The 15,331-nt window shown below is 40.0% G+C and overlaps 1 protein-coding gene across 1 annotated transcript in view; it reads right to left on the bottom strand.

Moving 5' to 3' along the window:
• Positions 1 to 1,513: 1,513 nt before the first annotated feature.
• The window catches only part of LOC143714503 (uncharacterized), a gene marked incomplete at its 5' end in the record, with an annotated part of 55,437 nt that continues 41,619 nt past the window's right edge, over positions 1,514 to 15,331 (bottom strand). The window contains 3 exons of the mRNA XM_077205720.1: positions 1,514 to 1,600; positions 2,018 to 2,068; positions 2,197 to 2,240. Of these exons, the coding sequence (XP_077061835.1) occupies positions 1,514 to 1,600; positions 2,018 to 2,068; positions 2,197 to 2,240 (182 nt within the window). The remainder of the gene's footprint in view (positions 1,601 to 2,017; positions 2,069 to 2,196; positions 2,241 to 15,331) is intronic.

Here is a 15,331-nt window from a genome sequence, read left to right as displayed (position 1 = left end):
TATGGCTTCTAAGCGTATTATCTGGAGTTCTCTCCAAGACGTTTGTGATGCGGCGGGCTGGTCCTCACCGCTCACATTCATGAGGTTTTACAGCTTGGACCTGGATGCTGCCCCAGGTTCTCAGGTGCTTAGTGCTTAGTTACAACAGACTGACACTCAGGTACTTGGAATTCTGGCGCTTTGGGTATTCTCGTTCCCATGGCGTCGATGGACGCATCGTTGAGTTCCCTTCGTAAGGGAACGTCTCAGGTTACTATTGTAACCATAGTTCCCTGAGAACAGGGAACGAGACGATGCGTCACCCTGCCATACTTCCTGCATCCCTGTGATCGGCTTGCTTCGGCAATTTTCGAAGCTAATGCCGGTTTGCACCGGATGTGCTTTTATCATATCCTGGTCATGACGTCACCCGCCCGTGACGCTCATTCTTTCCATTGGACTAGTTGACATAGATGCTTCAGACGCAGTCACGCTGGGGGCGTTCCCATGGCGTCGATGGACGCATCGTCTCGTTCCCTGTTCTCAGGGAACTATGGTTACAATAGTAACCTGAGACGATTTCTTTTAACCCATGATTTTTCATGCTCTTTATTGTCACATGTGGATTCCATTCCATTCCACTCTTCCATTCAGAAAGAAATAACTGACATTTAATTTCGTAACATATACACTGCACAGTCAAACTTCTGAATATTTTATGCCAGTATAATGTGAGCCGACACTGATGTGATTCTCAGACGGACGTCTCTCTGTAGAAGAAACAGCTGATATACAAGCTGAAAGCAAGAGATCATTTCAGCATGAGCTTCTGCATGAAGATGAATGTTTTCAGACAGAAATCCAGCGGATAATCTCTATCTTTACTGAAGCTGTGATGATATAGATGAGATTCTGTGCTCTGACCAACAGACCAGATGATGATTCACAATCAATCTCATTCATATTCACAGAACATCCAACAAATATCTGCTCGTTCACACACAAATATACATTTCCCCCAAACACCAGATATCCTGATATGATGAGCTCATGATCTGTATCATTAATGTTTATTTGTGAAGGTCTTGTTCTTGTTCACAGAGGCGTAAAGTTCATCCTGCGATTCTTCTCTTCCTCTGACGGCAGCGTAAGTCACTGTATCATTATGATCCTGAAAGAACAGCACAGATTCTGTCCATCAATGTTTGAACCACAGCGATTATTATTATTATTATTATTATTATTAGAGCATGAGCTTCATTTATCTGAGCGTCAGTGATGATGGACAGTGATGAAGAATAAGGGAATGCGCTGGTATCGACTCACATTGAGTGATTTTACTGTTTTTGTACTGGAAGAAGTGACCTCAGAATAAGTCACATGATCATCTGTCTGCTCCTAAACATCAATGCAAACATGCAGAGAGTCAAGTTTAACACACAGAACACACATATCTCTCACTATAATATGTAGAATAACACAAAAGCTTTTAAATCACATGATTGAACAGACAGTGACTGTAATGTTTGATGATTTAGTGACTCACATCGGCTCTTGGATCAGGATGAATGGACATGTTGATCGTCTCATACGTCCCTTCATGTTCATTCTCATCTTTGACCTTCAGACAACAAACAGTTAAACTGCACGAATCACACTTTATTGAGCTTTAAAGACATTAATCAAATCTAAATCACTGCATTACTGAACTCACCGCAGAGTCACCAGTCCCTCTTTTATTATCTGAAAACCAGTGCCTCGTGAAATATGAGTTTTTATGGAAAAACATAATGTTAAGTATTAATATTTTTTCAACAATCAGACTTTGTTGAAGCATAAAATTAATAATAAAAATGATTGTTGACTTGATAAGTCGTTGAGATTGACATTACAGGATTTCTCAGCAGGAATAAACTTCTGTTTGAGGATTTCATATAATCCACATGTTTCTGTGATACTTACAGTCTGAACATGATGTGTGTGTTTGCTCATCTGAACAGTTTTTAAGTGTTATAAAGGAGTAAATGTGAAAACTCACCAGCTGTTTTTCTGCAGATCCGCCAGAGAAGAGCAAGAAGGAGAACAGCGACTGCAGCGATAGAAATCACTATGACTGAAGAAGAGATCGAGCACAGAGTCAGAGACGGACAGGACAGATCGGGGACAATTATAGACAAAGACAAAACACTGTGATTATGAATATTGTGTGTTTGTAACTGAATGATGAGAGTTTGTGTCTGGTGTTGTTGTATCAGCTTGAGCTGAAAGGATGATTGAGGATAGTTATAGACAAAGACAAAAGCCATCGACACCGAATGAGATTTCAAACCATTCTGATCTTCCTCTGACTGTAGATTAATGCCCTGTCATTTATTTATTGGTTATTGCTTCTATGGTAATTAAATCATATTTTCTATAGAATTATGTTAGACAAAGCTGTTCTGTGAATAACATCATCAATGTCTTAAAGGGACACCATGCAGGAATTCTGTTTTTGTCAAACAGCGACCCCTAGAGTCGCTGTGGAATACTTGCACTGTCGCAACAGGTACAGATAGACTCCGAAGATATTGACCAGGTAATGTATAATGTATAATTTCATTTGTGTTTTTTGATTGTAATGTAAACATTACAAAATGCCAGGTGACATCAATAAAGTTAAATGTACGTCACATTATTTCATAACATTCGCCGTTATGATGTCATTATTAGACATGATTATTTTAATTTATCATAATAGTTTGCAAATTGTGCTCGTTTACACTATTTACAACCTCTAGGATCATTTGTGTCCTGATAATTATGTGAGATATTGACAACTGTTCTCATGATAATCAACAATCGATGAATGAACGGCATCGTAAAAAATGACGTACTACAAGCACGCGCAACAATATAGAACGCAAACAAGTTTACAAATAAGATATTTACTTACTAACTTAGTCCATCAACAAGATGCTGTTGCATCCAGTGCTGCTTTTTAGCTCGCGCTAACGAGTAAATGCCTGAGCGAGTGGGACTCTTCCTCACGTGGTCAGATTCTCTTTTCCTTTTCCTAGTCTCTTCCGACCGCATTTTCTTTACTTTTTCCATCTTTCGACTCGAGTATCACGTCTGAAATGTGCGCAAGTGTCTTCATGCTTCATGTTGTTGTTGATGTGTGTGACGTCGTTGCCGTAAAGCATTTCGTGATTCTCGCGAGATTTGTGGGGGGTGCTCCTCTCAAACTTGCATTGCTGGTTTTTCCAGCGCCGTCCCCCCCCCCCCCAAGCTTTACTACCAGCATGATTCGCCCTAATATGAGTTTGTTTACCACCGAAATGACTTTGAAGCCGTTATATTAAGGTAAAATTCTTGCATAGTGTGCCTTTAAAGCATCATCATCATCATGTACCTGTTGTAGAAGGACTCGCTGCTGTTGCTGGATCAGCTTGAGCTGTGAAGATAAATGTTACTTCAGATGATTAATATTGTATAATATGACCATCATAGTTTAACTTTGATAATCAAACTACATAAAAAGTTCATATTTTTGCTGTCAAGTTTCAATTCCTGTATTATTTCCAGCATCACTTTTTGGACTGTAACTTCACTGCAGTTCATTAGTTTGAAGCAAAGCTTTGAGTTTCTCTTCTGTGAGAGTCAAAGAAGCTTTTGTTCCTCAGTTTGTTCTGGTTCAGTGATACTGATAGACCTCAGTGTTACTGACATTATGAGGCTCTTCTAACACTGTTTCTCACCTGAATACTTGACAGTGTATGTGACTGAGGTCTGGAGTTGATTTCTGTGAGTAAGCTGACATCTCCACTCTCTGTTGTTATCTTCATTCAGGAGTGTTGTAGTCAGAGTGATGATACAGTGATGATGATCTGATGATGATGATAATATCTGATATCTGGAGTCTGTCTTCAGATCAACACCAGCCTGATTCACCCACAACAGCTCAACTCCCCAATAACTGACCCAATCATCACAGAAGAATCCAGTATATGAATACAACTGACAGGAGAGAGTCACAGAGCGGCCTGGACTGATCTCAGTCTGTGAGGATGAAGATGATGATGATGATGATGATGATGAAGAAGATGATGATGATGATGAAGATGAAGATGATGATGATGTAGACACTGAAACTGAACACAAGACACAAATCACAGACTCTTCAATCATCATCTGAGTTTAAAGGGAGAATCTGCCCTTTTTAAATTGACCACATAATCATAAACTTACCATGAAGAACATGCAGATAAACATAATAATCAGTTCCTTGTCGTCTGTAATTCACATATTGTCTGCAGGTGTAAGATCCATAATCTTCTTCTGTGACGTTCTTGATGTTCAGAGAGCAGTCAGACTCCAGACTCAGTCTCTCATGTCTCTCTGTGTCTTTATTCTTTATCCCTCCAGTAATCAGTTCAACTCTCCATGAATCACTGAAGCTGTTATAGTAGATCCATGTAGTTGATTTTCAGTCAGAAAGAGTTTTATTACAGGACAGAGAGACATTTACACCAGAACTGATGAAATTATTCACTCCACTGGTGCCTGAAACACAGTATATCTCAGTGATCATTATGATATATATTAATTTAAAAAAAAACATAAAACATACCAGCATAAAAAGCAGAAGTTTTAAATTGAAGGCTAAAATACAGTAAAAATTTACTGTTTAATGTTTTTTTTAATGATTTTTCTTTATTCATTTTCATAATAATTTCCTAATGTATTTTGTGAAGTCAGAGTATGTTGTACATGTGTGATGATCAGAGAGCTGGTAGAGTTATATTTTGCTTAGACGTATGTTTGCAATGCCACGTTCACTGAGAGAGATGTTCCACTGATGATGATGATGCATTAAATGTTCTTTACAAGAAAAGGAATGTTTCAACTGATGTAAATGTACCACTAATGCATACACAGAGGGAAAGTGGATTATACCATGTGTAAGCATGAGGTATACATTTCATTTTAAACATAAGCAACATGTTTTTCTACCTTACAAGGCAGCTGAAAGTCACTCAGTGGTGTATATAAGCTCAATCCTTACTGTTACTGACTCAGAGAAACATAAAGGCATGATGGAGTGAGAGGAAGGAGAAGCCCAGAGAAACTTGTATCCTGTAGCCTTATTCTAATATGCCTGTTTCTCTCTGTCTGACACACGATACATGTATACAAATAATACATAGAAAATCTTTGGCAAAGTAACTGGTACTTCTGTTCTCTCACCACACAACAGCACTGAACTGAGCTCAATACTCACTGTGTGTTTGATAGGAAGTTTATGATCAATCATGAGCTGAGTTTGGTAAGTAGTTATCAGGGAATTGTATTATGATTAGGGCCCTCTCAAGTTAAGTCATGACAAAATAATGCATTGACAAATCATTTAATAAAATATGATTAAACATGCAGAATATTTGTATTCCTTTACACCACCAGCACAACAAAACAAACACACAAAAGATAAAGGTTATTTTATTATTTTTTGAAATCATTAAACATAGACTCAGCAGTCAACATATATTACATTAAAATGCCAGCATTACCGTAGCAACACAACAAACACACGAGAGCACCCATAGTGCGCCACTAATAAGTGTCACCAGAAACAAACCCTACATACTGTAGTTCCAGGAAGAAAAGTTTATTTTTTATTTTTATTCATAGATTCGTGGAACATAATGGCCAATAGCTCACATTTTGACATATTTAGCATTAAACCTGAAGCTTCTGATAAAAAACTTGATTAACTGAAGTGCTAGGGATATTTGCCGTTCATTTCTTTAAAAAAATGAGTAGTGTCGTCAGCAAATTGATTGACAATTAAATGATTCCCTTCTTGATCAATGCCAGATATGGTTCCCATTTTGAGTAAAATAGACATCATTTCTGCTACCATAATAAATAATGAAGGTGAACATCCACATCCTTGCCTGATGTCTCTTCTAATCTCGAATCTTGGACATGAATCTTGAGTAAGAGCTACAGAGCTGTTTATGTCTTTATAAAGCATCCCAACAATACTAATACATTTAGAGCCAAAACCAAGTGTTTAAGAGTTTGAGAAATAAAAGAATGATCCACCATTTCTTATAGAATTCTCTCCATACTTGATCACGCACCAGTCTGCGGTTCTCTCCATACTTGATCACGCACCAGTATGCGGTTCTCTCCATACTTGATCACGCACCAGTCTGTGGTTCTCTCCATACTTGATCACGCACCAGTCTGTGGTTCTCTCCATACTTCATCACGCACCAGTCTGCGGTTCTCTCCATACTTGATCACGCACCAGTCTGCGGTTCTCTCCATACTTGATCACGCACCAGTCTGCGGTTCTCTCCATACTTGATCACGCACCAGTCTGTGGTTCTCTCCATACTTAATCACGCACCAGTCTGCGGTTCTCTCCATACTTGATCACGCACCAGTCTGTGGTTCTCTCCATACTTGATCACGCACCAGTCTGCGGTTCTCTCCATACTTGATCACGCACCAGTCTGCGGTTCTCTCCATACTTGATCACGCACCAGTCTGTGGTTCTCTCCATACTTGATCACGCACCAGTCTGCGGTTCTCTCCATACTTGATCACGCACCAGTCTGCGGTTCTCTCCATACTTGATCACGCACCAGTCTGCGGTTCTCTCCATACTTGATCACGCACCAGTCTGCGGTTATCTCCATACTTGATCACGCACCAGTCTGCGGTTCTCACCATACTTGATCACGCAACAGTCTGCGGTTCTCTCCATACTTCATCACGCACCAGTCTGCGGTTCTCTCCATACTTCATCACGCACCAGTCTGCGGTTCTCTCCATACTTCATCACGCACCAGTCTGCGGTTCTCTCCATACTTGATCACGCACCAGTCTGCGGTTCTCTCCATACTTGATCACGCACCAGTCTGCGGTACTCTCCATACTTGAACACGCACCAGTCTGCGGTTCTCTCCATACTTGATCACTCACCAGTCTGCGGTTCTCTCCATACTTCATCACGCACCAGTCTGCGGTTCTCTCCATACTTGATCACGCACCAGTCTGCGGTTCTCTCCATACTTCATCACGCACCAGTCTGCGGTTCTCTCCATACTTGATCACGCACCAGTAAGCGGTTCTCTCCATACTTGATCACGCACCAGTCTGCGGTTCTCTCCATACTTGATCACGCACCAGTCTGCGGTACTCTCCATACTTGAACACGCACCAGTCTGCGGTTCTCTCCATACTTGATCACGCACCAGTCTGCGGTTCTCTCCATACTTCATCACGCACCAGTCTGCGGTTCTCTCCATACTTGATCACGCACCAGTCTGCGGTACTCTCCATACTTGAACACGCACCAGTCTGCGGTTCTCTCCATACTTCATCACGCACCAGTCTGTGGTTCTCTCCATACTTGATCACGCACCAGTCTGCGGTTCTCTCCATACTTCATCACGCACCAGTCTGCGGTTCTCTCCATACTTGATCAGGCACCAGTCTGAGGTTCTCTCCATACTTGATCACGCACCAGTCTGCGGTTCTCTCCATACTTGATCACGCACCAGTCTGCGGTTCTCTCCATACTTGATCACGCACCAGTCTGCGGTTCTCTCCATACTTGATCACGCACCAGTCTGTGGTTCTCTCCATACTTGATCACGCACCAGTCTGCGGTTCTCTCCATACTTGATCACGCACCAGTCTGCGGTTCTCTCCATACTTGATCACGCACCAGTCTGCGGTACTCTCCATACTTGATCACGCACCAGTCTGCGGTTCTCTCCATACTTCATAACGCACCAGTCTGTGGTTCTCTCCATACTTGATCACGCACCAGTCTGTGGTTCTCTCCATACTTGATCACGCACCAGTCTGCGGTACTCTCCATACTTGATCACGCACCAGTCTGCGGTACTCTCCATACTTCATCACGCACCAGTCTGTGGTTCTCTCCATACTTGATCACGCACCAGTCTGCGGTTCTCTCCATACTTGATCACGCACCAGTCTGCGGTTCTCTCCATACTTGATCACGCACCAGTCTGCGGTTCTCTCCATACTTGATCACGCACCAGTCTGCGGTTCTCTCCATACTTGATCACGCACCAGTCTGCGGTTCTCTCCATACTTGATCACGCACCAGTCTGCGGTACTCTCCATACTTGATCACGCACCAGTCTGCGGTTCTCTCCATACTTCATCACGCACCAGTCTGTGGTTCTCTCCATACTTGATCACGCACCAGTCTGTGGTTCTCTCCATACTTGATCACGCACCAGTCTGCGGTACTCTCCATACTTGATCACGCACCAGTCTGCGGTACTCTCCATACTTCATCACGCACCAGTCTGTGGTTCTCTCCATACTTGATCACGCACCAGTATGCGGTTCTCTCCATACTTCATCACGCACCAGTCTGCGGTACTCTCCATACTTCATCACGCACCAGTCTGTGGTTCTCTCCATACTTGATCACGCACCAGTCTGCGGTTCTCTCCATACTTCATCACGCACCAGTCTGCAGTTCTCTCCATACTTAATCACGCACCAGTCTGCGGATCTCTCCATACTTGATCACGCACCAGTCTGCGGTACTCTCCATACTTGATCACGCACCAGTCTGCGGTTCTCTCCATACTTCATCACGCACCAGTCTGCGGTTCTCTCCATACTTGATCACGCACCAGTCTGCGGTTCTCTCATTACTTGATCACGCACCAGTCTGCGGTTTTCTCCATAATGATCACGCACCAGTCTGTGGTTCTCTCCATACTTCATCACGCACCAGTCTGCGGTTCTCTCCATACTTGATCACGCACCAGTCTGCGGTTCTCTCCATACTTCATCACGCACCAGTCTGCGGTTCTCTCCATACTTGATCACGCACCAGTAAGCGGTTCTCTCCATACTTGATCACGCACCAGTCTGCGGTTCTCTCCATACTTGATCACGCACCAGTCTGCGGTACTCTCCATACTTGAACATGCACCAGTCTGCGGTTCTCTCCATACTTCATCACGCACCAGTCTGCGGTTCTCTCCATACTTCATCATGCACCAGTCTGCGGTTCTCTCCATACTTGATCACGCACCAGTCTGCGGTACTCTCCATACTTGAACACGCACCAGTCTGCGGTTCTCTCCATACTTCATCACGCACCAGTCTGTGGTTCTCTCCATACTTGATCACGCACCAGTCTGCGGTTCTCTCCATACTTCATCACGCACCAGTCTGCGGTTCTCTCCATACTTGATCAGGCACCAGTCTGCGGTTCTCTCCATACTTGATCACGCACCAGTCTGCGGTACTCTCCATACTTCATCACGCACCAGTCTGTGGTTCTCTCCATACTTGATCACGCACCAGTCTGCGGTTCTCTCCATACTTCATCACGCACCAGTCTGCAGTTCTCTCCATACTTAATCACGTTCCAGTCTGCGGTTCTCTCCATACTTGATCACGCACCAGTCTGCGGTACTCTCCATACTTCATCACGCACCAGTCTGTGGTTCTCTCCATACTTGATCACGCACCAGTCTGCGGTTCTCTCCATACTTCATCACGCACCAGTCTGCAGTTCCCTCCATACTTAATCACGCACCAGTCTGCGGATCTCTCCATACTTGATCACGCACCAGTCTGCAGTTCTCTCCATACTTGATCACGCACCAGTCTGTGGTTCTCTCCATACTTGATCACGTACCAGTCTACGGGTGAAGTGAATGATCAGCTCTCTCGGACGGCTGGTCTCCTTCTTCCCTCTCGATGCTCCACATCTACAGCTCCCCCATGGTAGAAGCAGATTCAGGAGTTATCTTGCCCAGAAGTTGAATCACATCCTCTCTTAAGCGCTCAGTTGAGTTCTCCTTGAGACCTTTTATGCGAAGACACCATCTTCTTTTGTACCTGTCCTCTTCCAACACATCAACTTTCAGATCATTGTTGACCTCAGTCAGATTTTCAATTTAATTTTGTCTTTGCATTCTCGTAACTCTGCACATTTATTTGGACGGACTTGGCAATGCTTGCAATCATCGCACTGTGTTGCTTCATTTGCATGCTTACTTCTTCGTGCTGCACATCTAACTTAGTTCCAAGGGCTTTAATTGCTTCCAGTATAGCAGAATTGGGCACTTCATTTTCCTCACTCTCGGTCGTTTTTTTAGACTTTTCCTCCTTTTGTGGTTTACTCTGTGTGTGTGGATCAGAATCAGCTCCTCGACTCTTTTGCTCAAACCTACAGCTATTTCCATTTCGTAACAGTGGTCTTCCATATCGATCATATCTACACCACAGCTTGGATATTTATATTAGCACGTGGAGGTGGAATAAAACTTGTCAAACTAAACAAACTTGAGAAATTATGTGAGAGCACGAAACAGCTTGACTACTCAGTCCGCCATCTTGCCAGACCCCCCCAGGAAGAAAAGTAGTTATGACTAAATATTTATGAATAATAAAAAATAATAAAACGGTTTAGATCAAATTCAATTTATTAGAGGTAGTTATTAGTATATTTTCCACGTTTAATTAGAGTAGAGATCTATGCAATTAATGGTGCTCTCGGTGTGTTAGTTGTGTTGCTATACAGTAATGCTGGCATTTTAATCTAATATATGTTGACTGATTTGGTAAACCGAATTGATAATTAAACTTATGTTTGCATGAGTTTTATATTGGGAATATTCCAGGAAGTGATGGACAGTAATTAACTGTATTGTTTTGTCTTTTAATTATATATGCTTCGATTAGCTTGTGTATGTGTCATATTTGATTGTAAACGTGCCTCATGTATGTGTGGGCTTCCTTTTGACTCTGTAAATAAATTTATAAAAGAACTACAAATAACCTTTATCTTTTTTTTTCAGGTGGTGTGTCACAAAGGGCTGCCCTTGGGACTGTCTTAAGGCAGGTGCTGTAGTCCGAGGGTTAGAGAGGAGTTAGGAAGGTATGGTATGACAAGATGATTGCCGGTGCAAAAATAGATCATTTATTAATAATCCCAAAACAATCCGTGCAAAGTACAAATTAATAATAAAAAAAGAAAAAAGAATACAGGATGAATGCTAATGAAGCAGCACTGTAACCTCTACCACGAACCCTCCCTAATAGCCGGAACACTCTGGTTAAAGGGGCATTCGGCAACTATTTCAGCTTAATAAAACGGTTTAGAAATCATTTAGATGGTTTAATAACCTGTTCTGGTGAGAATGGTGACTTTCCCCGCTCCCCCCAACGTTCCCAGGTGGAAAACCAACCTTGCAACATGAGGATTAACGTCCCTGTATATTAGAAATAGGAAGTCTCGTGAGAAGTGAGAACGAGCGAGAAACACAAACTGCTTTATGGCAATTCAACATAAACACACACGCCGCCCTCAGTGTGTATGATGTATTACTCACCTCGGTAGTCATAGCTCCACACGATAAAGTTGGCCGGCTCCGACAATAACAAATGCACATGAGCAGCGGTAGAAAGGCGGAGGAGGGGCCGCAAGTGAGTTTTTTTCACGACATTGTTGTGAAATATACGCCTCACAGCTGTAGGGGGCGCTCACTGAGAAAACATGCGACAACAAAAGTGAAAATCAGCGAAGAAATAACTAGAATGCCCCTTTAAATACACAAACTTCCCGCCAAACGAATAGGAAGTACCTTTTATACAGGGAAACCTTTGTCTTAATAATGTTCATTATAACAATGACATTAAAACAAACTCATCTTTTACAAAGACGAATAAATATCATTAGTGTAGCTTAAACAAAGTAATGTTACCATAATAAACATACCTTAAACAGAACTAACATTTCCCTCCACACCTATACTGCCTCCCCCCAGTTGTGAAAAATGGTATGACCAATGCTATGATAAGCGCGTTCTGGGTTACGCGCACTACCGGAACGAGCAGAGCAGAGATCAACAGGTAAGCATATACAATACCACAGAGCTGTATCATGTAAAATTACAAATAAACAGTCTGTAAAAAACATTAGATTTCTTGTGATTTATTAAACTTTAGCAAGTGCTAACGGTAATCAAAGAATTTGGACTTGGATGATGTTACTGAATGTAGCAATATATGTGGATAAAACTCTGAACTTTAAGGTGCTGGAAAATATGACAGCTGTGGTTGATAACCTATTATAATGTATAACAATTGAAATATATGTGGAAAAATCTAAAAATGTCATCTTAAGTTGTATATATAGAGCACCAGGATCGAATAGAACAATTCAATGACTGGATGGAGTGTATGTTTACAAAAAAAGCTATAAAAACATCTTTATATGTGGGGATTTCAATATTGACCTGTTGAATCCTAATAAACATAAAATTACTGATGAATTTATTAATGCATAGTATGAGTCTATTTCCGATAATAACCAAACCCAGTAGAATTACATCTTATTGTGCCACCCTAATTGACAATATTTTTACTAATAATATCGAGAACAACACAGTGAATGGTTTATTAATTCATGATATCAGTGACCACCTGCCAGTTTTTACAGTTTATGATTGTAAATATAGGATTAATAAGCCTGACAAGCAAACCGAATTTAGAAGAGTGAGGTCAGAGGAATCTATTAACAAACTGAAAAAATATCTTCTGACACAGAACTGGGATATAATATATCAGAAAAAAGACATTAACAATGCATATGAGATATTCTTAGAACTTTTTATCTATCTATATAACAAAAATTGTCCAATAAAAGAATATAGTAGAAAATTAAGATATACAAATTGCCCATGGATCACAAAGGGAATACAGAATGCATGTAAAAAGAAAAACACACTGTATAGGGAATTCATAAGATGGAGAACTATAGAGACAGAAAATAAATAAGTTAACTCAAATTATAAGGGCCTGCAACAAGGAGTATTATAAGAACAAAATAAATAATACTCCAAATAATATTAAAGGAATATAGGATACAATGAATAGTATTATTAGAAATAGTCCTAAAAAGATAGGTTTTCCTAAGTATTTTATTGTTAAGGATAAGCATAATTACCATATGGAGGATGTGGCTAACAGTTTCAACCAGTTCTTTGTAAATGTGGGACCTGACCTAGCTGGAAAAATCCCTGATCCTGGGCCATCGAAAGATCAAGGTAATACATTTATAGAGAGAAATCAGAGTTCAATGTTTCTTAGGCCAGTGGATGAGAATGAAATATTGGAAATTGTGAGCAAATGTAAGAACAAACTGTCTACCGATTACAATGACATTGACATGACTATAGTGAGAAAAATCATTGAGGAGATCTCAAAACCATTAACATAGCCTACATATGTAATTTATCATTTCAAACAGGCTCATTTCCAAACAAAATGAAAATAGCCAAATTCATACCTGTATAAAAATGGGAGCAAACACCACATCACAAACTATAGACCTGTCTCCTTACTTCCACAATTCTCCAAAATTCTTGAAAAAGTCTTTAACAACAGATTAGAAACATTCATCATAAACATCAATTACTCACTGACAGTCAATATGGATTCAGATCAAACAGATCTACATCAATGGCAATAATAGAATCAATTGAGGAAATCACAAATGCTATAGATCATAAAAATTATGTAATGGGGGTATTTGTTAGGGCTGGGCGATATATCGCATCACATTGTTATGCGCATCTCGTCAGTAAAGCCGGTTCCTTGATTAGTAGTAAATCACCTTCACCTGCTTTCAGATGGAGCGGCATTTACTACACAGCACAAACTCTAGTGTTAAATTAACACTCAAGAGTGTTAAAGTTAATGAGATAATTAAGTGATTAATTTAGTGATGTTTGAGCATTATTGAAGACAATAATGTTAACAAGCAGAATCACTGAAGGAGAAAATCTCAAATTGTAAGCCACCGTTATGGCGATCAGTGTTTGCTTTAGTTGGGCTCTTGATCCTTATATTATTAACTGGAGATTTTGTTTGGCTGATGTATCTGAGTTATAACTGCCAGATGAACAAAGCAAAAAAGTGATCTGATGGTGTTGGTTATATTATGACAATCATCATTTTAACTTTATGTTTTTGATTTATGTTTTTGGTTACAGCATAACTGTGATTCTGCATAAATATCCAGAATTTTAGCTATAATATAAAGGATTTATTAAAAGATGTTTTCTAAAAAAAAAAAAAACCTTTCTTTTAGGCACACGCAGACGTCAAGATTCAGTATATGCATCTCAACAATGGTGACGAGCAGAATATTCAATTAGGAAAAGTAAATTACATAGAAAATTCAGATCATAATTTATTCATATCGCAATGCATGATGGGAGCCATTAATGAGTTGTGATTGGTGGCAGCCACTGCAACATGCATTATTATTGTCACCATTGTTGAGATTCACAGACTGATTATTGATATCTGTGTTTCTAAATAAATTCATTTGGAAGTGTTTTGATCAGAACAATGTTTATTAAATATTTTGGATTATAAGAAAAATACTGATAATCATATATGCTCTAAAATCACAAAGTTGTTGCCAATAAGTTAAACCAAACTAATTTTGTTTGGCTGTTGTATTTGAGTTATAACTGCCAGATCTGATGGTGTTGGTTATATTAATTGATTGGTGGCACCCAGAATGCACTGCAACATGCTTTATTATTGTCACCATTGTTGAGATTCATAGGCTGATTCTTGATGTCTATGTGTCTAAAAACTAGATGAAATCAAAATTATAGTTTTTTTTGTATATGAGATGAAAAAAATTCATTTGGATAGCACTGTAAAAGGTGAAAATATTACGCTGTACAATGACAGTGCTGCTATAATTAATAAAGTAAATCTGAATTGAGCTCTATATGAGATTAGTGATTCAGGTAAAATTATTGTGAAATAATGATTATGTTAAAACACAACCAACACCATCAGATCACCTTTTCTATTTGTTCATCTGGCTGTTATAACTCACATACAGCAGCCAAACTAAATCTAAAGTTAATGATTTAAGGGTCAAGAGCCCAACTAAAGCACACACTGATCTCCATAACGGTGACTTAAAAATTATGGTTTTCTCCTTCAGTGATTCTGCTTGTTAACATCAGGTGTCTTCAATAATGCTCAATCATTACTCAATTATTCACTTAATTATCTCATTAACTTTAACACTGCTTCAGTGTTACTTTAACACTCTGTAGATTGTGGACTCATATAAACACTGAGCAGTGTTAATTTAACACTGGGGATTTTGCTGTGCACCATGAATTCACACACTCACACAAAATGTATTTCATACTGTATGTTCTATACAGATAAAACTGAAACATGACAAGTAATGCAGTTTTTGTAATGCCACCAACTATTAGTATTTTGACAGTCGCTATGGTTGACTATGTGTTCA

The sequence above is a fragment of the Siphateles boraxobius genome, unplaced genomic scaffold, assembly GCF_051911475.1.
Source record: "Siphateles boraxobius isolate OS27281-9 unplaced genomic scaffold, OSU_SipBor_1 54, whole genome shotgun sequence".
NCBI lineage: Eukaryota > Metazoa > Chordata > Actinopteri > Cypriniformes > Leuciscidae > Siphateles > Siphateles boraxobius.
Note: the sequence above shows the minus strand (reverse complement) of the source record. Positions and strands in the feature narration are given on the sequence as shown.